The sequence below is a fragment of the Rutilus rutilus genome (genome assembly GCF_951802725.1).
Source record: "Rutilus rutilus genome assembly, chromosome: 19".
In the NCBI taxonomy this organism is placed as follows: domain Eukaryota; kingdom Metazoa; phylum Chordata; class Actinopteri; order Cypriniformes; family Leuciscidae; genus Rutilus; species Rutilus rutilus.
In genome coordinates this window covers 27,630,372-27,654,375 of record NC_140232.1, presented here as the reverse complement: position 1 = coordinate 27,654,375, position 24,004 = coordinate 27,630,372, and the positions used below count along the sequence as shown (strand labels likewise).

Sequence of the window (24,004 nt, the reverse complement as noted above, 5' to 3'; positions counted from 1 at the left end):
GGAGGCCACAGTCATAGCTTATGTGTGGTGAGTAATGTTTGTTTGGAGAGCATGCTGATGGATAGAGACAGATAATAGGTGCATTTCACAGAAGCAACTCACACCTGCTTCCAGCAATATACAATCTCATCAGCCTCCCCATGTGGTGAATAACGATACTGCATTAACAATCATGTTTTGGGAAAATCTCAGTTGTGTTTTTCAGTTTTTACTAGGTTATAGAGAAGGAGGTCTATACTGTATGTAATTTCAGGAGAATAATATCCATCTGCATTCCCATTCATATCAAAGTTGGAAGTATTTTGTTTGCATCAGATGTTTGTATCTAGGGCTTTGCAATATATCGTTAAAATATTCACAGTATATTTGCAATGATTTTAATGTGCTTTTTAAATAATACTGTCTGGTTTGAGATCATTTCATTGAACCAGTTCAAAATAAACAGTTAGTTTCCAGAGGTGTGGCATTTTCATACGCTATATTTCAAAATGTTTAAATAAAGATATATTTGTGGGTACAAATAGCTGGATTGTTATATTGGTGCATAGAAATGAAAAATATCATTCTTCCTTTCATTTAGTTCTTTTCAGTTCTTACATTTAAACATGTTTAATTTGGTTGGCACCAAAGACCATTTTATTTTTATTAATGGTTTTATTTATTTATCTTTATTTATTTGAAATGATGGGTTCTCTTAGTAGTGCTAGTTATCTTTCTGCCCCTGAAAATAAAACATGGCTTGGTTCTTTAGTGGGTAATTTTAGATGTGGGAGGGTGCAAGCATTGCCATAACATGGTAAAAACAAACATTTTAACTAATGTGTTTTCTAGAAAAGTATATCCAATTGAATCGTTTATTAATTGTAATTCCTCTTATGTAATTTATAGTTTGGAATGTGATTGTGGACATTTTTAGGTCAAACAAAAAGGAAACTGAGAGTTTATATGCTATTCGTACTATAAGCTTGATGTATCCTATGGCAAGGCATTGTAATGAGGTGGGTCATGGTAGTGACAACTCCCTTAAAGTGATTGGAATTGAATCTATCCCCTGTACCGTAAGAGGTGGGAATAGATTGAAACATCTTGGATCTATACACATGTTTTTGGATCTATACACTTAATGGTGCAAAGTTACCTGGAGTTAATGAGGAAATTGATTTTTTATCATTCTTGTAGTAATTGTTTTTATATATATATACAAAATTGTTGTTATTAAAACCCTCTCTTTGATTACCTAATCACATGGCGTGATAATTCACTTACAGGTACTAACCGTTACTGAACACTTCTCAAACTATCAACACACACACACACACACACACAAATGCACAAATACTAGCACACAAAGCACTTCCTTCCTCAACCTCATCCACAACCCCATCTGTCCTGATTCTGTGCCCCTGATGCCCCTGTCTGTGCCAGCGGGGTGAGAGCCAGGCAAGCCATCCATCCTCCCTTGCCATGTGGCTCCAAACCTCCGCAAACCCTGCCAGGACCATCTCCTGATTTAAGCTTTTGAATGGCCACTGTACAAGAAGTGTAATTTACAGTGCTGCTCTGATCTCCTGTCTAGATGCCAAAATGAATTACAACATTCAATCTTTTTTTTTTTTTTTTTTTTATATTCAGAGCAGTAAAATGTACTTTATGGAGATGGATTATTTAATCTCAGAAATAAGAGCACTGCTATGGCTTTGATCAGGAAGTCTGGTGCACTTGTTAGAAATCATTTTTCACCATAAGGTTTCATACATTGCAAAATTCAAGTAACTATCTATTCAGAGATCTGAACTTGTTGTTTTGAGAAAAACTATAAAAGAATCGTTCACTCAAAATGAAAATTCAGTCATTTTTCAACCATTTGATCTTTTTTTATTGCTGTAATGTTACTTAATTTTCAAATTGTATCAGATAAAAGAAATGTTGCCTTGAGAACTAACTGAAATAAAGTTTTAGTTGAAGTACTGCAATAACTAAAACTAAAACTGAAATACACATAAATTAAACCTAAATTTGTTAAAAATATACTTACATTACAAATACAAAAAAACCTAAATAAAAACTAATAGAAATGACAAAGGCACACAAAAACTTACTAAATTTATAAAATATAGAAAAAAGTTAATTCAATAATATTAATAAATACTATAATTGTATATAAATAATGCTAAAATAACACTGTCACTCACTTCTGTGATCAGTTTCTTTTTACACTGTTGCTTGAAGCTGCTACCGCTAGATGGAGACAGATCTCTGTCCACACAACACTAATGGCCATTCAGGCTTCACATGCACAACCAAGAGTAACAGGTGTCTGGCAGTTTTTTTTAGCTTTTACCAAATATGCTTTCACCTTGACAACAGAGAAAATGCATAAGCTACCTCTTAGATGTTTTTATGTCAAACTTTTGACATAAAAAAGAACCATTTAGAGATCGTTGTAAAATAAGCAAGGATGCAAGTTATCCAGAATGACTGACATGATATTAAACATTAATATTTTTCTCCTAAATAATTCAACATACTTAGTATGACCAGGATGTGTCACATCGCACTCCTAAGTAAACATTTACATTAGGGTTTGAGCTTGGATTTGCCACTCTTATCTGATGTATGGAAGGAATTTGGTTGGAAACAGCACTTCAAATGATTATATGTTTAGGGATGATGTACCGTGATCACGTACAGCAATTAATATCCTGTTTCATGTTGTTGTTCGTAGTCTTTCCTGTTGGCCTATGTAATTATGAATTTCTGAATTGCCGCATTAGTAGGTGGAAACAAAACTGTGGCTTCAACCTCTGATATCTCACAAAAACAGATACACGATATGTTTGCAGATCTGCCGTCTTCCAACTGACAATCAGTAGTAGTACACTAAAATAAAGCCAAGATTATTTTCTGAATATACGATTTATATAAGCTTGAGTTATGGTTTCATCCCAGTCGTTTGAGATGAGGAGAAGACGAGGCGGTTGCTAGGTAACAGAGGACAGAAAACACAAGGCAAATCGCTTGAATTAGGGCTTGGTTGAGATACTGCACCGATCCCATAGATGTGCTTTATTTAGTCTATGTGAGTTGTGATCAAGTGCTCCTGTCTGGGCTTTGTGTCGCCGGTGCTTGTGTGGTGACATTTCTAAGGTGATTATTTCAAACGCTATACCAAGGCCCTTTGTGCATGAAACAGGATGTGAGAAAGAGCACTGCCATCGCTAGATTGTCCAGGACAGGGTGTGTGTTTTGTTTTTTTTGTTTTCAATGTTATAGACACCTTATCAATTTTAGTTTATGAGCTGTGAAAGAAGAAAAAGGACTTTTAAATTGTTGAAAAAGAGCAGTAAAGTAAGCAGATTGGTTTAATACTGATTTAATGGCACTCAGGGTGTATTTTATGTCTTGCAATCTCTCATTTCAAATCCCATTTGAGTTTTATTATTATAACTATTAAAAACGAGACACATTTCGTCCTTGAAGACAAATAAAACAAATGAACTATCTAGCTGTTTATGATCCATTTGTACAATTCAAAGAAATGAAAACTCTTGATCTACCTTTGTTAAAGGGAAAGCTCTCCCAAAAATGAACATTCAGTCATCATTTACTCACACTCATGTCTTTCTAAATCTTATGACTTTTTTTACTCACACTGGAACACAAACGAAGATATTTTAAAGAATGTTTTTGTTCAAACAATGAAAGTTAAAGGGATACTCCACTTTACAATGAAAATTCTGTCATCATATACTCACCCTCATGTTGTTTCAAACCTGTATGAATTTCTTTCTTCTGCTGAACAGAAAGGAGGATATTTAGAAGAATGTCAGTAACCAGACAGTTTCTGGTCTCATTGACTTCCATAGTAGGAAAAAAATATACTATGGAAGTCAATGAGACCAGAAACTGTACACAGCAAAATCTCCAGTGTTGAAATCCTGGTGTTAAGGACTCTTAGAGTAAAGAGTTCAATTTCTGGTGTTGAATTTCAAGGGATTAACACTGCTAGTGCAAACCGCACCCTCTGGCTGGTGTAAATATGTAGAGTTACTAAATTTACACGGAGAGAGTGTTATTAGTTACATCCGGGACATTTACGCGCTGGGCGCGACGAAACAACCTGAAACTTTTTTCACAGACGCCATTTTCTTTGACTCGCGATGCAAGGCATACGAGGAGGGAAAACGCAGATATGAAGTGTTTTATCGCATTTATATATGCATTTTATTACATCATATTGTTTTATTACAATATGTATGTGCTGTGAACGGCTAAATCGTTCTCAGAAAGGCATTTTCGTTGACGCGCGATGCGGAGCAGACCAGGATGAGGTTGCTTTTAAACAGAGAAACGACGAAAGTAAGTGTTTTATCTAATTTACAATATGTATTTTATAACATATTGATTTATAGAGAAATTTAAATGTTCTGCGTGTTTAAACGAGCCGAAACCTTTCTCAAAGGCGACATCTTTGACTCAATACGGAGCTGACGACGAGAAGGTTTGCTTGTAACGTCAACAGGGAAAACACCCAAAGTAAGTTAAGTGTTTTTAACCTAATTTACAACATGTATTTCATGGCATTATAATGTTTTATAACGATATTTATGTGATGTGCGCCTAAACCTTTCTCACAGACTAACATTAGCTGCTGCCCTGCATCTTCTTTGACTCGTGACGCAGTGCAGACGCGGAGTTTGCTTTTTAACGGTGAAAACACAGAGTAAGTGTTTTAACTCATTTACAATACGTATTTTATAATGTTATTTTGTTTTATGACAATGTTTGTGATGTGCAAATATCATAATGTGTTTATCCTCAAACTATCTTTTACTTTCATTTTATCTGAAAAACAAACTTTCTTAGAATGTGTAAGTACTTCTTTAAGATTATGTTTATGAAAATGTATTTATCAGATTCAATTTTGGTTGATATTTGAATATGCTTTCATGTTTAAATGTACTGATTGTGTTATTTGTGTTTGTTAGGAGCATTTCCATGCTGGACCAAGTGGCTAAGGCTAACCAGGCTTGGTCTTTAAAGGCTGTAACGTTACAGACTAGAACCTGGTGAGGGTCAGATTTTACAGATAACATATGAGATAATCATGTGCATAAACATTTTTAAAAAATTATAGCTTTGTTGCTAATTGGTATAACGTTAACTAGATTTTTTGTGTTTCATAACAGTCATTTTGAATTTGTCCAGTCAAATTACTTTACAAAAGTTACTTTTCCTTTTCCTTAAATAAAATTAGTTTTCAAACCAATTGTTTTCATGATTTGACAGGTAGATGTTTTCTTGGTTTTTAATTTTAGACTCAACTGATTGGGAAATCTCTGCCCATCACCTGCCTCCGACATCACAAAGCCACAAGAAGGGAACGAAGATTCTTCTGTCAGCTGACTATTTAGTGAGGTTTCTTAAGGTGCGTGTCTAAATTTATTCCTAAAGGGTTAGTTCACCTACAAATGGAAATTATGTCATTACTTACCCTCATCTCGTTCCAAACATGCAAGACTTTATTTCATCTTCACAACACAAATGAGGATATTTTTAATGAAATCTGAGAGTTTCCCGTCCCTCCATTGACAGTCCACGCAAATACCACGTTCAAGCCCCAGAAAGGTGTAAAGGTACATCATTAAAGTACTCCATGCGACTCCAGTGGTTTAACATACATTTTATTAAACTATGCAAGTGCTGTGTTTGAAGCAAAAAATCATTTACCACTTAATTTATAAAATATTAATTTCCAACATGCGTTGTTAAGTGAGCGTGCATCGAAGATTAATAATTTGTAAATGAAGTTGAGTTTTTGTTGTTGTTGTTTTTTCGTGCAAACAAAGCACTTTTGTTGCTTCATAAAAAATTTTGAAGTTAAACCACCTGAGTCACATGGATTACTTATGATTTCCTTTATACCTTTCTGTGGCTTTGGAAGTGATAGTTGAATAGGCTGTCGATGAAGGGACAGAAATCTCAGATTTTATAAAAAATATCTTAAAGGGATAGTTCGGCCAAAAATTATATTTAACCCATGATTTACTCGCCCTCAAGCCGTTCGAGATGCATATGTCAATCTTTTATCAGACGAACACATTTTCAGTTATTTTAGAAAATGTCTTAGATCTTTCAGTGGTTATAATGTGAAGCAATAGGGTCCACCTCCTTCAAGTCCAAAAATGTGCATGCATCCTTCACAAAAGTAATCCATCCGGCTCCAGGGGGATAAACGAAGGCCTTCTGAGGGTAATCCGTGCGGTTTTGTCGTAAAAATATACATATTTACTGGCTGCGCTGTCACGTTCGTTTTATGTCACAACGCTTCCTACGCTATACGTCCTACGTCATACGCCAGCATCCATCTCCGTAAACGCGCGTCGACCGTTGCCGGAAGCCAGTTATTTTCGTTTATAAAGTTTTAAATATGTATATTTTTACGACAAAACCGCACTGATTACCCTCAGAAGGCCTTCGTTTATCCCTCTGGAGCCGGATGGATTACTTTTGTGAAGGATGCATGCACATTTTTGGACTTGAAGCAGTGGACCCTATTGCTTCACATTATAACCACTGAAAGATCTAAGACATTTTCTAAAATAACTGAAAATGTGTTCGTCTGAAAAAAGATCGACATATGCATCTCGAACGGCTTGAGGGTGAGTAAATCATGGGTTAAATATCATTTTTGGCTGAACTATCCCTTTAAGTGTTCCGAAGATGAGCAAAACTCTTACTGGTTTGGAACAACATAAGGGTAAATAATGACAGAATTTACATTTTTGGATGAATTAAGTCTTTAATTTACTTGGAAATCAGAAAAATTCAAGTCTTAATCTAACCAAAATAGTTTATTGTTTGAGTCACCTTGCTGTATTTATAAAACACAAATAGTATTAATTGTAAATGGTCTGGTTTTGTGTTGTCTACTCTAGGGAACCAGCACTCCAGGATTTTGAGAAAGTTGGATCTGCACAGCCTTTCCTGCTCTGTGAAACAACTAGGCTATGCACTGAACTTTACTGTCAGCAACTGGACACAACTGATCCACTCATATCCTGCAACTGTTTTTCATCTGTTGAATGTTGTTGCTGTACTGTTGCAAAGTCGAAGGTATTGACTCAACTTCACTGACACAGGACTTACATTCACTGACATGTACAGGACTTGAAGTATTACAGAGATACAGACCATTTGATGAGCAGCTTTCACATAATTCTGATGACAGAAATGCCTATATTTTGCCTTCATTTATTTTAAAAGTTAACATATGTAAAGGGACTTGTTCGTTAATAAAAACTAGCTTGTTAAAACAACTGTTTGCATTTTGCCTTTATTTTTAACTTTACAATGAACCGAATTCTAACTTTCTGGATTGTTTTGATGTGCATTCAATGTTATCAATAGGTTAAATGCTTTGCTTTTATTTCTGAAAAGATTCCTTTTGTCAAAAAGCACATCTCATAAATACAAACTCAATTTGAGTCAAATTTAACACTCCTGAAATGTATATATGACTCCCTCCATTTTGGAGTTAAAATAACACTTTTGAAAGTGTGAAATATGCACATTACTCACGGAGTACATTTTAAACACTGTAAGAGTTCAAATGTACTCCATGAGTAATGTATATTGACTCAAATTGAGTTAAATGTACACTGGCTTTTTTGCTGACATGGATTTTTTGCTGTGTACCTTAATAAAGAGTGTTTGTGACATTTTCTGCCATTTGTCTTTAGTAGGAATGGAAGCAGCTCTAGAGGTAGCCTATTGGTATTGACACTCAATAATGTTATTGCTGAACAGTATTTTAACACTTAATGTTGTTGTATTCACACTACACTGGTGTTGGTGTAAAAATAAAAATGTTACTCAATAACACTGTAATTTAACACTAACACTAGTGTGGTGTAAAAACAACAATGTTAAGTGTTGAATAGTGCTAACTTTTAACAATATACAGTGTTGAATTAACAGAAAATTAGTGTTAAAAAATTAACACTTTCAAAAGTGTAAATGTTACATTGTGTAGTGTGGACACATATACACACTTTGCTGGTGTTAAATTTGACACTGTAGGTGTTGATTTAACACTGGGGATTTTGCTGTGTATGCACAACAACAACAAAAAAGTAAAAACAGGCATTTTTCAAAATTGCCTAAATTATGAAATAATATTTTTTTTGTTAATTATCCATTTAAAGGGTTAGTTCACCCAAAAATGAATTAACTCACCCTCAAGCCATCCTGGGTGTATATGACTTTCTTCTTTCAGACAAGCACAATCGGTGTTAAATTAAAAAATATCCTGGCTCTTCCAAGCTTTATGACCTTGGATGTAGCGTAAGCTTAGGTAAGAGTAGACTCCTCTCGTGGTTCTGGGCTTCATCAATACTTTATACGTCGGGTCAGAGGTCTCTCTTCCGCCGGAACTAGACTCACGTACGGCCGTTACCTGAAGCCAGTGATTATAGTTTATAGTTAAGTTATAAATATGGATAATTTTCTTACACAAATGCATCGCTTCACTTCAGAAGGCATTTATTACCCCCCTGGATAATTTACCCCCCCCCCCTTATTGGGCTTCAAAATCTCAGGTACTACACTCCCATTATAAATCTTGGAATTTTTTTATATAACTTTGATTGTGTTCGGCTGAAAGAAGAAAGTCATATACACCTAGGATGGCTTGAGTGTGAGTGAATTATGGGATAATTTTCATTTTTGAGTGAACTAATCCTTTAAGAACTTGAGTTTGGTTTGGAAATAAATTGGTTCTTTGTATCATATATTACAATCAGATAGAAATATGTTGTGTGTTTGTGCTTTTTGGTTAGGCAGTGAAGGGTGATTTACAATCGAGGTATATTGTCATCTGAGGTAAAATTCAGATGGAAGCTGCTTGGATGCAGATGGAACATCCATTTAAGACCGCAGCTATGAAAGGTGTCTTTTTGTTAAGCTAACCTTTTGCTGCCAATAATGGGAGGAACAAATTAGAAATTCAACGGTGTACAGTCACCATGGAGACCACTATTAGGATGACAAGGACACTTCATTATGTGGGAGCGGAGATGTCTCGCAGGTTCATGCCTCTTGGGTAGCTTTTAACTAGTTAGGAATAAAATACAAAACTTAAACAGAGAGGTCAGGGTCAGCTGATTTACCTTGGATTGAGGTACGACTAGAACTGTCAAATGAATTGTGTTTTCTGTAAACGAACATAGACCTGCTACAGAAGTAGGAGGGAGGGAGACATGACAAACACAGAGAGACAATTACCAGTCTAGACATTACGTGTATCAAGTATATAGCGACAATTAAATGTATTGCTTACAATATACACTAGGAATCAGTTGTTTTGTTTGTATCACCCTGATACATTTGTCTTTGGAAAATAGCAACAAACAGGCAGCAATTATTTTTTGCATATCTGACTCAGTTTATTTAGTTGTTTATAATGTCTGAAGCTGTGTCTGAACTCATTGTATTCTTCCTCCATATACTGTATAAGGCTTCACTGTGTAGTAAATACTGAATGAGTAAAAAAGTGTTATACTACGATAGACACGAGGAGAGGCAAAGTTCCAAGTTTCTGTGCTTTCCTCTCAATTGTTGTCAAAGAAAGTCTCTTGGCATCACTGAAGCTTAAGTCATTACTACTGCAAATGATGTATATAAAGCAGATGTTGACCACACCACCTGAACAAACGCTTCCAATTAATGCAAATATCTAATCATCCAATCACATGGCAGCAACTCAATGCATTTAGGCATGTAGACATGGTTAAGACGATCTGCTGAAGTTGAAACTGAGCATCAGAATGTGGAAAGAAATGTGATTTAAGTGACTTTGGACGTGGCATGATTGTTGATGCCAGATGGTCTGGTCTGAGTATTTCAGAAATTGCTGATCTACTGGGATATTCACGATCTCAAGGGTTTACAGAAAATGGTCAGAAAAAAGAAACAATCCAGTTCTGTGGGCGAAAATGCCTTGTTGATGCCAGAGGTCAGAGGAGAATGGCCAGACTGGTCCGAGCTGATAGAAAGGCAACAGTAACTCAAATAACCACTCGGAACAACCGAGGTCTGCAGAAGAGCATCTCTGAATGCACAACAAGTCGAACCTTGAAGCAGCTGAGCTACAGCATGGCTACAGGCTAAAATATGCACAGGCTCACCAAAATTGGATTGTAGAAGATTGGATAAGCATTGCCTCGATTTCTGGTGTGACATTCAGATGGTAGGGTCAGAATTTGGCGTAAACAACATGACAGCATGGATCCATCCTGCCTTGTATCAACGGTTCAGGCTGCTGCTGCTGGTGTAATGGTGTGGAGGATATTTTCTTGGCACACTTTGTACACTTTAGTACCAATTGAGCATTGTTTAAACGCCACAGCCTATTGTTGCTGATGGCCATTTCTATCCCTTTATGACCACTGATTTCTTGAACATGATAATGAGTTCACCAGATTTATATCCACTAGAGCACTTTTGGGATGTGGTGGAACAGGATATTCACACAGCCGACAAATCTGATGATCTGTGGTGCCATCATGTCAATATGGAGCAAAATGTATGAGAAATGTTTCCAGCACATTACTGAATAGTTAAAGGACTAAAAGCTGATATAAAAATAAATTAAAACTATATAGAAATATATAAACAAAACACTAGTAAAAATGATCAAACTTAATCTAAAATGAAAATATATAAATAAAAGCTAATTCAGAATATTAATAAAACTATAATAGTACATAAATAATACTAAAATAACACTTATTGGGTGCAGTGTAAATAAAACCTACAAGTCGCTGTTCCAAAACCAATTGATTTACCAATAGAAGTACTGCTTACTTCCTTCACGGGCAGCAACTTTCTTGATTTCAGTTGAGGACGACATTAGCATGTTGCTTACTTGATTCTTTAATAAAGCATGAAAAAACAGAATACGTCGATATTTTTTAAATACTATTAATTTATTTAAAAAATATTGCATAGTGTCTGCCATCTTTCTCTGAGTTCTCTGCAACGCGCTCTGGAATTGGACTAAATGACACTTTTGATGCTGCCTTATATAATTTGTCCAAAATTTGGTACCTTTTGGAAAAGCCTTTGCTTTGGGAACACAGCTATAGTGACAATGACCGGGTTTTGGAACAGAGCAGCAGTTCCTCTGTCAGCACAGTCCGGCCACTCCCATGCTTTCCATGAGGCTTATTCAACAGATTGTTATGAAAACGTGTTGACATTTGATGAATGGATATTCTACAATACTTCCTCCCTGCTTCTTTCATTCTGCTATTATCTTTCTCTCTCTCTCTCTGACACACTTTCTTTCATTCTGTTACCCTTGCACACACACATACACTCTTTTTTCCATCAACACCATGGAGCACAACTGTATTTTCACATTCTATGCAGTAATTGGCCATATGGATGGACACTGGCAGCTCGAGTGTTTGAGTGTTTCTCTGTGTGTGTGTTTGCTGTGTCTTATGTATAGTAGACCTCGATATAGGGATACCTGCTTAAGTGGATACTGCTTCACCTACTCATCTCAGCTGGGAGAAGAGTATACACCACCTAAATGTGTCTGTAATTGGGGCAAAAATGACAGAGTTCCATGCAGACACCCTGGAATCTATTTAAGATCATCAAAGTCATAAAATAGGAAGTCATCAACTGTTTAAAAAAAAAAAAAAAAATTCCACCTCTGCTCATCATCTGAGCTTCCTAAATCATAGTTTCTATTCACTTTTGAGAGGAAGAGAGAGAAGAAACATATCTTTTCATTCATCTTTCTGTGCTGTGCGATAATAACCTCAGTCTGGAATGATCTACTGGGTACTATTGCAATTTCCATCATCATTTTTAATAGCCGCATCCATTTGCACCATTTCGTGAGATCTCTCATTTTGCAGTTGACTATTATTAGCAGGTCCTTAAACTGTTCTGCTCATTAATTTTAAGGAGATTAAGTGACATCACTAAATGCCTCACTTTCTCGCCTCCATTTGCTGTATTTTTTTTATTCGAATTTATTTACTCATTTAAAAAATTGACCATTTGAGAAAGGATGTGGTAATATATGTTATAGCTGTTTTTTTATTCCCTCTTCAAAGAATGTGAAATTCAGTTTTCTCTGTAACAGTATTAATATAATGTCCCAGTATGGGGCGAAATAAAGAAAATGTTCAGATATCTTCTGGGTGGTTTACAGAAACTAGTATGACAAAATTTGCAGAGAACAAAAACGTGTCATATAAATTATTTGCAAATAATGATGTAAGGTTTATTAGTTTCGGATTCTTAAAAGACAAATGCACACTGCATTAAACCTGCAGAAACATTTCTGATCTCTGACAGTATTGTTCCACTGATCATGTCTTGTCATTTTTTCTTTGTGACAATTTGTGTCATCACTAGGCCAACGAGTGCTATCTCGCTTACAACACAAGCCTGTCAGTAGATCGTGCACAAGAGCGAGTTTTAAACACCAATTATCTCTAAGCTCAAAGTCAGCTGAACAAGCTGCTCCCAGAATAGAGATGCTTACACTTGGTACAGTGTCTGTCTGATATGAGTGAACAGAATGTTACAGTGCGTGCAGTTGATAATCCTCAAACATTCTGGATTTGTTCTTAAAAAAACAATACGAGTTCTGTATTTTATTCTTTATTTGAAATGTATATAGGCTAAACTTTTGTTTTTCGTATTCTATTGAGGAGTAGAGGTTAAAAATGGCTTAGTGACGTCAGGGGGAAAGGAACGTGTTTCACTTTTTATTTTTTATGATTTTTATTTTCTTTTTGCAATAACGTCAACCGAAGAATAGTTCACGTAACCTATATTTAGAAAGAAAATAATGTCATTTGGATTTCAGGCTAACTTGTGTACTTTCTGCGAAGGAACTAAATCCTCACGAGAAGGCGTTTGTATGATATGTGAATGCTTAAAACTTTGCGTTCATGCATTAAAAAAGGGGAAAATGTGTTTTTTCTTCTAGTTTTTAATCGCTCTTTGATATAAACTGTCAAAACTTACATTAATTTTGACGGTATCGTATAACCCAGTATTTAAAGAAACATAAAATAACCTATTCGGAAGGCATTTGCATGTCTATAGAGGTTGTCTCGCTTACAGTTAAACGTATGCTCTGAGTAGCGGTTGGAGAGTCAGCACGCGCTCAGACACATTCGCGCTGTTGTGAGGGGTGGCCAAGCGCGCGTGCCAACCTGAAACAAACCACATTCGCGCCTCACCGCACACACAGAAGATGGAGCTTGTTGAACGCTGTCGTCGACGCGATTAAAAAGATTCAGAAAAGACCCCAAAACATTTACAATTAGTAAGTGGGATGGAAGAGTGACGAAGGAGGGCAAAACAGACCTGGAGACATTCAAAAACCATGGCTTTTTAGTTTTACCATGGTGTAGCCTACTAAACATGGGTGCTGATTACTACTGTTCCTCAGAAAAGAGTTTGCTCTCCTCCTGTTAAAAAGAACATCTTCATGGGATGTACGACTGGATATTCGGATTATAAACGTTTTTATTCCACATTTTACTTTCAGGTAATGTTACTTTTGGTGTTTTGGCGTGTGTAGAGATATCTGTTGGAGTAAGCTACGTGTTGCGCGTGCTTGGAGGATGCAACGGTCATTTATTTAGTCGTCGTTTGTCATAACAGGAAAACTCTTGCAGTTTGGATGATTATTGCAGTTCACCATGTGGAGGTAATCGCACTTTTGCACCTGTTGACAGAGGGGCTAAGATTTCTCTTTTTTTGCTCCACACAGAATGGCTCGCTTCGGAGACGACGTTCCCGGTCTGCTGGGAGCCGGGGATGGGGGTTCGGAGCGCAGTCGGAACCGGGATGCTCCTGCGGTATCCACAGGTGGAGTTTCACCAGCCTTCAAACAGACCAAAGCGCAGCGAGCCCGAACTATGGCCCTGTACAACCCCATCCCAGTTCGACAGAATTGCTTCACCGTCAACAGATCGCTCTTTATCTTTGGAGAGGACAACATCGTTAGGAAGTATGCTAAGAAGATCACAGAATGGCCATATCCTTTTGTCTAAACGGTAAAACACGCCCTGCCCCCTAAAACACCAACTCGGTGTTGACAGCACACGCAAATGTATTGTCAACACGTTTTACAAAAGCACATGCAACTCCTGTGTTTATTTCTGCTGATCTGAATCTCAAAATGTATTATTTATTATTATTTATTATTAAGCTTGTATGTTACAGTCCCCTCAAAATCTCTCCCTTAATTTTAGTTTACTTGCTTGCATATTATTTCTGTAAACAAACTTTGTTACAGGGTAAAAGGACTTTAAGCCTCACAAAAATGTCAAAATAACTATTAATTCAAACATTTCTAACATATGTTTATCATACAACATGTGTATTCAAGTCTTTTGGGAATGATTTGCATGATGTATTTATAACAAATTTATTAAAACGCCACAGATATACAAGTTATTCAAAAATACATTAAAAATGCAAGTCATACAGACAATGACTGTATGAATACAATTTGATATTTTTGTGGGGCTTAAAATATAAATGGTGTAACTATCTGAAGATTGTACAGTATAAATAAAATGAAAAACAGAAATTGAGCATTTAAAAAAATGCATTTCTAAGATTTTTTCCTGAGAATATATATATTTTTAATAATCTCTTGACATCCTTACTTCTCACTGACCCATAGTGATTTGCATGTTCAAGATCTCGTTGGCCTGGTAATGACACAAAGTGAAAATGTATGTATTCTATTTTTAAAATGCATTGTAAATGACAAAATACACTTCCTGATATTTTATACTACGTAATTCATTGAACTGACTTGCTTTCAGGACCATGGACAGGGCACTATATTTTTTAGAGTCAGAAATATATCAGGAGCGGGGCTTTATAACTCGGGGTTATAAATGGTTAGGGTTAACAAGGATGTTGATTAAGGGTTAAGTATAGTGTGAGAGGACATATATGAAAGTAGCACATGTGTGTTTTAGCATTTCAAATTACAATCTGTGAGTAAGTGTATTTTATTGATGATGAGGTTTATGTTTTGTTGTGACCTGTCTGTGTAATTTATGCTCTGCCATGCTGGTTCCTGATGATGAAGAAACGTATATACAATTGATGATGAGTTGGTCAGGAGAGGGAGGAGAGGTAAACCCTGCAACCACATAAACCCCACTGGAGGTTTTTTGGATGCATGTCATTGATTACAGACTTCAAAGTGCCATGGTGTGATTAAAAAAAAAACCCTTCTCTATGATGCAAATTAGATGAGTCAGTGACAGGACATGATAAGGCCGTCGACCATCGTTGTCACAGGTGTGCACTACTGAAACAATTGTTGGGTTTTCATTTGCCCTTTTTTAATGTCACAGCAGACTACCCAGACATGACTGTGTCTTAGCATTTACGTAAATTAGGCAGAGCTCAGTTACTAAATGTAAAGAATCTGCAAAAGCTTTGCTGTAATCTAGTTATCACAGCGTTTGGTAGTTTAAAGCATTACAGTGTTTATGCTTTAAAGTCATTTTAAGGGAAAGTAAGAGTGTCGTTTGAAAGCCATTGCCAGGTGGAGCACTGCACATTTATTCAGTTTGAATAAAATCTGATTAATTCTACATAGAAATCCATCCATCATCACATACAGTACTGTGCAAAAGTCTTAGGCATGTTAATACCCCCCCCCCCCCCCCCCCCCCCCAAATGGTTTTAAGTCAGTTATTTATATCTTTTGCTGTAGTGTGTCAGTAGGAAATATCAGTTTACATTTCCAAACATTCTTTTTGCCATTAATTGTAATAATCCAGTGAGATTTGTGTATGCACAAGGAATCTGACAACAGCCAGGATGATCTGATCTCACCATCATCGAGTCCGTCTGTGATTACATGAAGAAACAGAAAAAACTGAGACAGACTAAATCCAAGGGGGGGGGGGGGGGGGGGGGGGGGGTATTAACATGCCTAAGACTTTTGCACAGTACTGTACTTTACAAATATGTGAAATACAGAGGTAATTCACCGCTGCCAATATTGGCTTTTAATAAAACTTGGTTGTCTATGCACTAGAAACACAATTATTTTAATTGTGGGGACAAAAAGGCAGAAGTTCTGTAACAGGAGCTCTGGAGCTGTCAAAAGTACGCCTGATGACGCAAAATGACATGTTGTGCATCATTCAGTGAATTTTTGCTGATAAATATACACGGAAATTTGGATGCAGACATTGTTGCAATACAAAGCTGATTAAAAATAGCCGAACTTACTCTTTAAACAGCCAAAAATATTGTTGTGAGTATGATTGTTTATTTATGTTTTTAAACATATTTCAGTGATTTTTGATGTTACATTTGAAATCAGTTAAGCGGCTATTATAAGCTGCTCAGACATCTAAAAACAAACGTCTAAATGTGAAAGGAGTATGCATGCTAAAAAGAGAAACTTCTCGCACTATGCAGGCGAGGGATGTAAAATGTGTGAACCTATCTCTAGCCTTACACAGAGGTGTCATTTCCAAAGAAGAGAGGCTTTCGATAACGTGTCTGTGTGTTTCCCTGCTCTTGTTTGACTCAAATCCTTTACTTGGGTTGAATGTCATTCATGTTGCTTTGAATGTCATGAAGGAGAGATAAAATTAGATTGGGTGCTTGCTGTAATCAAGTGACGACAAGATTTGGTTGTTGCCTTTGTAAGACAGTAACATGCTTAATGTTACAAGCGGTTCTGCAGCCTAATGATGAAAGACGGAGAGCGATTGAGGGCGGTGATATCATGGCTGTGCTTATGTGCGTTGATTGATATGCCTTTGTGCGTTTCTGCTTTCATTTGCAACAACGTGACTCAGTATTCGTGTTTGTGCCTGCATGTTAAATTCAATTATAGCATCTATCTGGTCTTGGCTCTTTTGTGTATCTAATGGCCCACTTGCGACATAATGCAAGTGTCAGTGTCTGTGACCACTTTAGGCAGATTTTAAGCATATGGTCACACATCTCTCACTCATAAGCTGAGAGCTTCAGGGAGCTGAAGAGATGGAAGCCCTGCTAATGGTGCTGTAATGACTTGGCCTTGCCCCAAAATAAATGCAACTAGAGTCTGTTCCTTAGAGAAAGGAGAAAACGACATCCCTCTGGGAGTGATTCTTAAGTGTTTTACAAGGAAAAATCAACAGTGTAATTAAATGTATGTCGTAGACTCATTTTGGATCAGATTTGATGTCATTATTAGCCAATGGTAATGAGTTTCATGTCTTTAGAGCTGTTCACACCCACCTGAGGAATTGCTTGTAGGAGCTCTGTACCAAAACCTAGCAAGCTGCCTACACAGGGAACATTTTAAGGCATCATAAGTGTGCTACTGAGATAAAGACTGTTCTAAAAGGTAGGCGTCTTAATTATGCAGCCTCCTAAGATACCTCAATTGATCAAGCTTTTTAAGGTTACCATCGCTTTTATCCTTCAGGTAGAAGGCAATCCCATAATGAATTGTGAGAGAAAATCTCCAAGATTCCAAGGTGACAGAAATATAAATAAATTATAAATTAATTGTGTATGCAGAATGCTGAAAATCTTAAAGTATTTCAGTATAATTAAAAATATTATTTTACCCAATATTTATATTATTATATATTTATATATACGTATATATACTCATTAGAGTATTGCACAATTAGAGGTCTGCAAGCCCATTCGGGCCGGGCTTGGGCCATTCTTTTTTTTTACAGATTGGGCTCGGGTCGGACTCGTGCAGAGCACACGCCACATAGTGTGTATGAAATATTGTTATATTTATTATATTATAAATATTATACATCGCCTAAGCAACACGCATATATGCACACGTCACTCAAGTGCATTAACAGGTGACAGTTGACCATGCAGAGGATCAGGGAGAAGTTGGATTTTTTTTGTTTTTTTTTATATTATTTAACATTAGCCGGTTGGCGAAGAGTTCTTCATTTTTGAACATTGTTTTGAACATTGTTCTTCAGTTACTTAAAAGCAAAGAAAGGTAGGCCGTTTATTTACCTATTTTTGCGGTTGGATCCCGTAGCGCCATATTCTCTACTGCATGCTTATGCTGCTCTCTAATGGACAGTCTGTTCAATATTTGTGGGCATGACTGGGCAGGATGTTGGTCTCAGATCGGGTCGGGTTCGGGCTGAAAAATTGCAGCCGTTGTCGGGTTGGGGCCGGGTAGGGCTTGAACACCACGGGCCAGGGCCGGGTTAGGGCTGGAGTTTTTGGCCCGTGCAGGGCTCTATGCACAATTAACTTAGCAACATTATCAAAATTAATTGTGTTAAAATTATTTTACTTTTGTGTGTGCTTATGCTTATTAGACTTCACACATCAATTGTAAGTCGAGTGTCTGTCTTAGGGGCCGTTCACAGAATGCATTTTTCCTTTCCACTGCACCACTTTTCCATTGGTTTCTCTATGCTTGACTGTTGCGCTCGCGACTTGTGTCTTTTGCAGCATCTAGCGAATGACACGGCATTCTAAAGAAATTCAACTTTTAAATAAAAAACGTGTCTCTAGACCTTTTTTTTTCCATTCCACTGGCGTGGTCCAGCGTTGAATGAACACTAAGAGCACTATTTGTGTGGCATGCAGAGAAGCTGCCTATGCAGTCATTCCAAATCAGTCATTTATGAAGTTTCATGATTTTTAGGATGCTGACTTAAGTCCAGGGCCGGCGCGTCCATATAGGCGAACTAGGCAATTGCCTAGAGCGGCACTTTTGTAAGGGCGGCAAAATGTGTGCCAACCGGGAATGAACAATTCACAAAATAGGCTTTATGATTTGCTGAGCTGCCGCTGCCCCGCCCCGCCCCCTGCTCTCACGAGTCATGACTGAGTGATGGGAAGTTCGGATCATTTTACTGACTCTGTTGTTCGATCTCGTTCATCAAAATGAACGAATCTTTATTTGAGTCATTTCGTTAATTTAAGTGGCTTTAAATGTTATACTTTTAACCGCCAAATTCCCCGATCACATCCACCTACGCAATGTTGATCATATTCTGAATTAAGAAATCATTATAATGCAGTCAAAAACACACCTGGCATCCCCCTCGAAACGGTTCTCATTCGCGCTTGAATATGTTCAACACTATAAAATCTGGTGAAATACAATACTCTTTTTTTACAATGATTTTATATAGCCTATAGCCATTTTAATAGGATGGACAATTGAAGGAACCCAACCTAATATATTTGCTTCCTCTTGGCCTACTAAAGTGTTCCTGCAACGGGAGTATTCTCTGGCTAGAGCACAGAACCACGGAGTTTGTATGGACAGAAGCATGCCTGAGCTTATATTTTGGGTTAAGCTTCGTTGCTTTGACATTGTGGAAAATATAATAATAGAAACAAAATGTATTAGCCTTTTTAACCGTTATTATCAATCTAAATTAATCTCATTTTTAATTTAACTTAATTTCGCTTTTCTGTATTTAAATTTCGTTTTTCTTAATTAAAATTTAGTTTTTCTTCATTTAAATTTAGTTTTTTCTTTATTTAAATTTAGTTTTTATTTATTTAAATTTAGTTTTTATTTATTTAAATCTACCCTTTACTGTGTCAGTAATTTGTTAGTCAGAAAAATATTAGACTACCTTAAAAGTATTGATTAAGTTAACAGACCTGTGTGTGCGTTTTATATCACTAATACAGTGTCCGTTCTCGAAGCATATAAGCCCTGGCCGTGTGAGGCGCCCCGCTCGCGCTGTTCTGTAGTTTACTAAAAGTTTATTAATTCTGAATGTGTCGCGTCTCGCATGTCTATCTATATTGCACCAAATGCGACACTGCACTCCCTTGTGAAGTCGATTGGATGAACGGTTCTCGAAATAATCAAAATGCAAACAGACAGACAGACACATAGAGAATACTGCCTTTATTAGAGAGAAGAATATGTTCAGCCCCGTCTCTCCGAAGCTTCGAATATTCGATGTTCATTACTACCGAAGCTTCGAAGCTCAAAAAATGGTATTCGGACCAGCCCTAGGGGCGGCACAATTGTTTTTCGCCTAGAGCGGCAGAAATGCACTCGCCGGTCCTGCTTAAGCCCTATTCAGACGGGACTAGTTTAACATGGAGAGGTGGGGTAAAGTAATAATTACCAGAGGTTCTCTGTGATTTTAGTCCTGTCCGAATGTGCCATCTAAGTAATCATTGCGGACAATGTCAGTAAAGATTACGGCGACTTTTACCTTCAGTAAAAAGGTTTGGAAAAATTACCTCAGGTAATAGTAATCCTGTGCAAATAGACCCGCTGTAAATATGTACATAAATATTTAGTAATTTCCTGTTTAAAAGTAGTTTTCCGTGTTTTTTCAAGTATGGAGATGCTTCTAGACGCTGGGACGAGTCTGTGGCAAAACTCAAGTGTTTTCCACACACCATTCAGATCAGAAAGAAGATCGAAAGCACTTGTTAGAGGCACGAAACATCTTTTAGCGTTAGGTAAGTGCCTATTACCAACACAATCCAATCTGAAGTTAATTAATTAATACATTGTTTGACCGGACATAACAGTTTTTTATATATAAATATAGGTTATATGTGTTTGTGCACTATCAGGAAGCAATGTAATACGAATATGACGACAGGAGGGTGACGGTGATGCGCAAATCGCCAAACACTTGAGTTACCCCTCCCACTTCTGCTTGTTTTACTGAGATATCTTATCCCGTGCGAATTGGCCATTAATATTACAGACGTCCTGTGGTAAAATTACATTACTCCATCTTCCCTTGTGAAGTTAATCCCGTCCGAATAGGGCTTTAGAGGGCAGCTATATGTAGGCAGCTCACTAGGTTTTGGAACAGAGCTCAGGTCTGGTCTCATTGTCAAACCTACATATGCATTTCAGATACATCCTAAATGATAATGGTTCTTGTTACATTAGATTGCACTGTATGACAGCTGTGGCAGAGCAGGAAAAGTATTAACCCCTGCCATGTCTCATAATTATAATGCAACCAAACAATGTGGGAACAGCTGTTGAATAAGACTTTTCTAGGTGCATTTCGCTGTCAAACAAAGACATTGTGACCTCCCCAAGGGCAAACCATCTCTCATGTTTCTGTTAAGCTCTTTTTGAGTGTTTTTCTAGATGCTGATGAGATCAGTCATTATGTCATCAGGGTAATACTGTTCATTGTTATGGTTTCCTCAAGGTTACATCAAAGCTCTTTTTTAGTTTGCCCCAGTGAAAAAAACATTAGCTTTGACAAAGCAAAAGTTGAATCCCCATGAGTTGAACAGACCAAAATACCATCTTGCTCCAATTTAGATGCATGTGTCTCCCACACATAGTTCATTCGTATCTGAGGAAAAGTCAGCATTTGTATGTGGTGATATCGGATGCTGCCCAATTTTGCTCAATTGATTCTTTAAAATAACGAACTTTCCTTTTTTAGATTTACTAATTTGATACATAATGGGATTTGATCAGAGCAGGAAGTTCTAATTGTGGACTCTTGAAATATATCTGAAATCAGTGGCTTTTGAAAAGGATTATTGAAGCTTAAGCTTGTTAACATGGATTTGTGTTATATCATTCATGCATTTATAATGGATTTTAATTAATTAATTATTTTATTTCCTGTTGTGGATACATCATTTGCTGTGCAATAACATTAGTTATTACTCTGTGTCCTAACCAGGTGTCACACGGCAAGTGATTAGTCTGTCCAGCAAAAATACTGCAGAAAGTGACGTTCACATTCACAAACAATTGGAAGATAATTGATGTTTCATGTACATTTATGAGGAGAATAATTTTGGACCAGTGAGATAAAAGTGGGTGAGGCACAGCAGGAATAAAAACCAAGCAATCAACAAAATGTCCTTTTGCAAAATCGAGTATGATGGGGGAAAAAAAAGTAGTTTAAAATTTTAATAATTTTTTTTTTTTTTTTGCTATTTTGAATTATATTTATCTAATGTAAATGAAATTGTAACAGAGAGTGAATTTGTGAAAAAAGACACACCTCTCCTCATATGTACACACAAACATGCACACACACAGAGGCCTGTGGAATAACCAAAGGTCACACCGGTTTGCAAAACAGCATGTTCACGAGCCCTGTGTGGTGCAGCATCGACAACCTGTGTGTGAGAGCGGTAATTTAGGAAAGCTTTGTTTGAAGTGCCGCTTGACGTGTGCTTTGAGCTCAGGCTGATGAAGCGCTGGGAGGAGGGACAGAGATATGTCTGGAGAGAAATGCATTCATTTGGTGGATTGGAAAACTTACAGATGGAGTCATTAGGGAAGAACATGTTTGTCAGGGTGTGTGTAGGCAGTGAATGTTGAGGATGGGTGGAAGCATGTGTTGTTTCCTCTGTTAGTGACGCACATTAGAAGGAGATCATCAGGTGATGTCATTATTTGTCGTCATGGTTCCTGAAGTGGGCCGGTTTGGTTGTGGGGTCAGGTGGACAGGTTGGTTGTGGCGGATCGATGGCGTCTATGGGAAGGACAGGGCTTAATGAAGCGAGTGGGCCGCTGTGCCGCTCGGCCGGTGTGGAAGCCACAGCTGTTCATTCCTCTGATCCCCACTGTGTGGCTGAGAGAGGAAATACCCCACCGTGCCCATGCTTACTCAATAATTGATCCTGTCAATCGACACTATGCCTCCCTCCAGTGAACAGAAGAGGGAGAAACAGAAGATGTGGTAGAGGGTGTTAAGGACCTCTTCATTTGTCTTAATCAGGTTTGGAAAACCACCTGAGGAATGAGACTTTTAAAGTCAATATCAAATGAACCCTCTTTGCTTTCCTAATTCATGTTCCTGATCTTATCATGCCTGGTCTTATTAGTCTAAAGCAGGGGTCGGCAACAGGCGGCCCGCGGGCCAATACTGGCCCGCTAGCAATTATATCTGGCCCGCGCCCGCAGCCAGATTATTTTGCTAGCGGCTGGTTCTAAAATAGATCTGTCATGACAGCAACAGTTACTCACAATCACTTCGTCTTTAGTGATTTTGCCTTTAAAATAAAAGGCTCCATTGTGTAACAAGCAAATTAAAATGATACACATTTATTATTCACAATATGGAAAGAGGAAATAAAACATAGTTTGTTAAGAGCATGACTCAAACATGCCATTAATGGGCTTATTCAAGCCCTCTTTTAGTTATTTTTATCCATTCTGCATCTCCCACATATGTGTGTTTTTGCAAGGTGGGATGTGTTGCAAGATGCCGCAATATATTTGAGACATGTGGGTCAGACATGATTTTGATCACTTCATTAAGTTTCGTTTTGTAGAAAGCCTTTCTTTAAAGTGAATTTCGTTTTGTATAAATTATATCTTCATTTTAATCAATGTTTCATCAACAAATTGCCTGGATTTAATAAATAAGAATATATAAATATAATAAATATAGCAGACAATATATTCAAGGGATGCACCGATACAGAGCTCATGTACTCTTACTTGTACTCGTAAAAATGCTCCGATACCAACAACCGATACCAGGCTGCGTTTGTACATTTGTGACCAGACAAAGAAACACTGACAACAGTGAGTATAATGGGGATAAAAAAAGAAGGCTGTCTATGAAGTAAATGTATCTTATTAGTGGAATATTAAATGAAATATAGGAACACCTATAGCTGTGGTGCGCGAGCTGATAAGAGAAAAATGTGCAGTGGATTGAGCGCGCAGCGGCACAGACGTGAGCACAGACGTGAGCGTGCAGCGCAGCGTGAGCTGGTCGAGCGCATACCTTTTTCACAGACGTCAGTGGAAAGTTTGTAGTTCAGTCGGATGTCAATGGCAAAGAAAGTAAACCGAGGCATGTAGCTTATTATTAAAGTTAACTGACGAGAGAGAGAGAGAGAGAGAGAGAGACAGAGAGAGAGAGCGCACTTCTGTTGAATAATTTTGCTGATCATTCACTCAGCATGTGTTATTTGGATTAAAACTAAATTGTATATGTAAGTAAAA

The 24,004-nt window shown here is 37.3% G+C and overlaps 1 protein-coding gene and 1 long non-coding RNA gene across 3 annotated transcripts in view; both read left to right on the top strand.

Moving 5' to 3' along the window:
- cacna1ea (calcium channel, voltage-dependent, R type, alpha 1E subunit a) overlaps positions 1–24,004 on the top strand; it is a gene marked incomplete at its 5' end in the record, with an annotated part of 136,382 nt that overhangs the window by 17,259 nt on the left and 95,119 nt on the right. The window contains one exon of the mRNA XM_084388569.1: positions 13,811–14,077. Coding sequence (XP_084244695.1) covers positions 13,811–14,077 — 267 coding nt within the window. The remainder of the gene's footprint in view (positions 1–13,810; positions 14,078–24,004) is intronic.
- On the top strand, positions 3,911–7,319 carry LOC311278017. Of its 2 annotated transcripts, XR_014625368.1 has the most exons (6): positions 3,911–4,359; positions 4,463–4,536; positions 4,638–4,723; positions 4,989–5,069; positions 5,319–5,428; positions 6,939–7,319. It is a non-coding gene; the product is annotated as an uncharacterized lncRNA (long non-coding RNA). The 2 variants fall into 2 exon arrangements; XR_014625369.1 differs by having other exon boundaries at positions 4,638–5,069.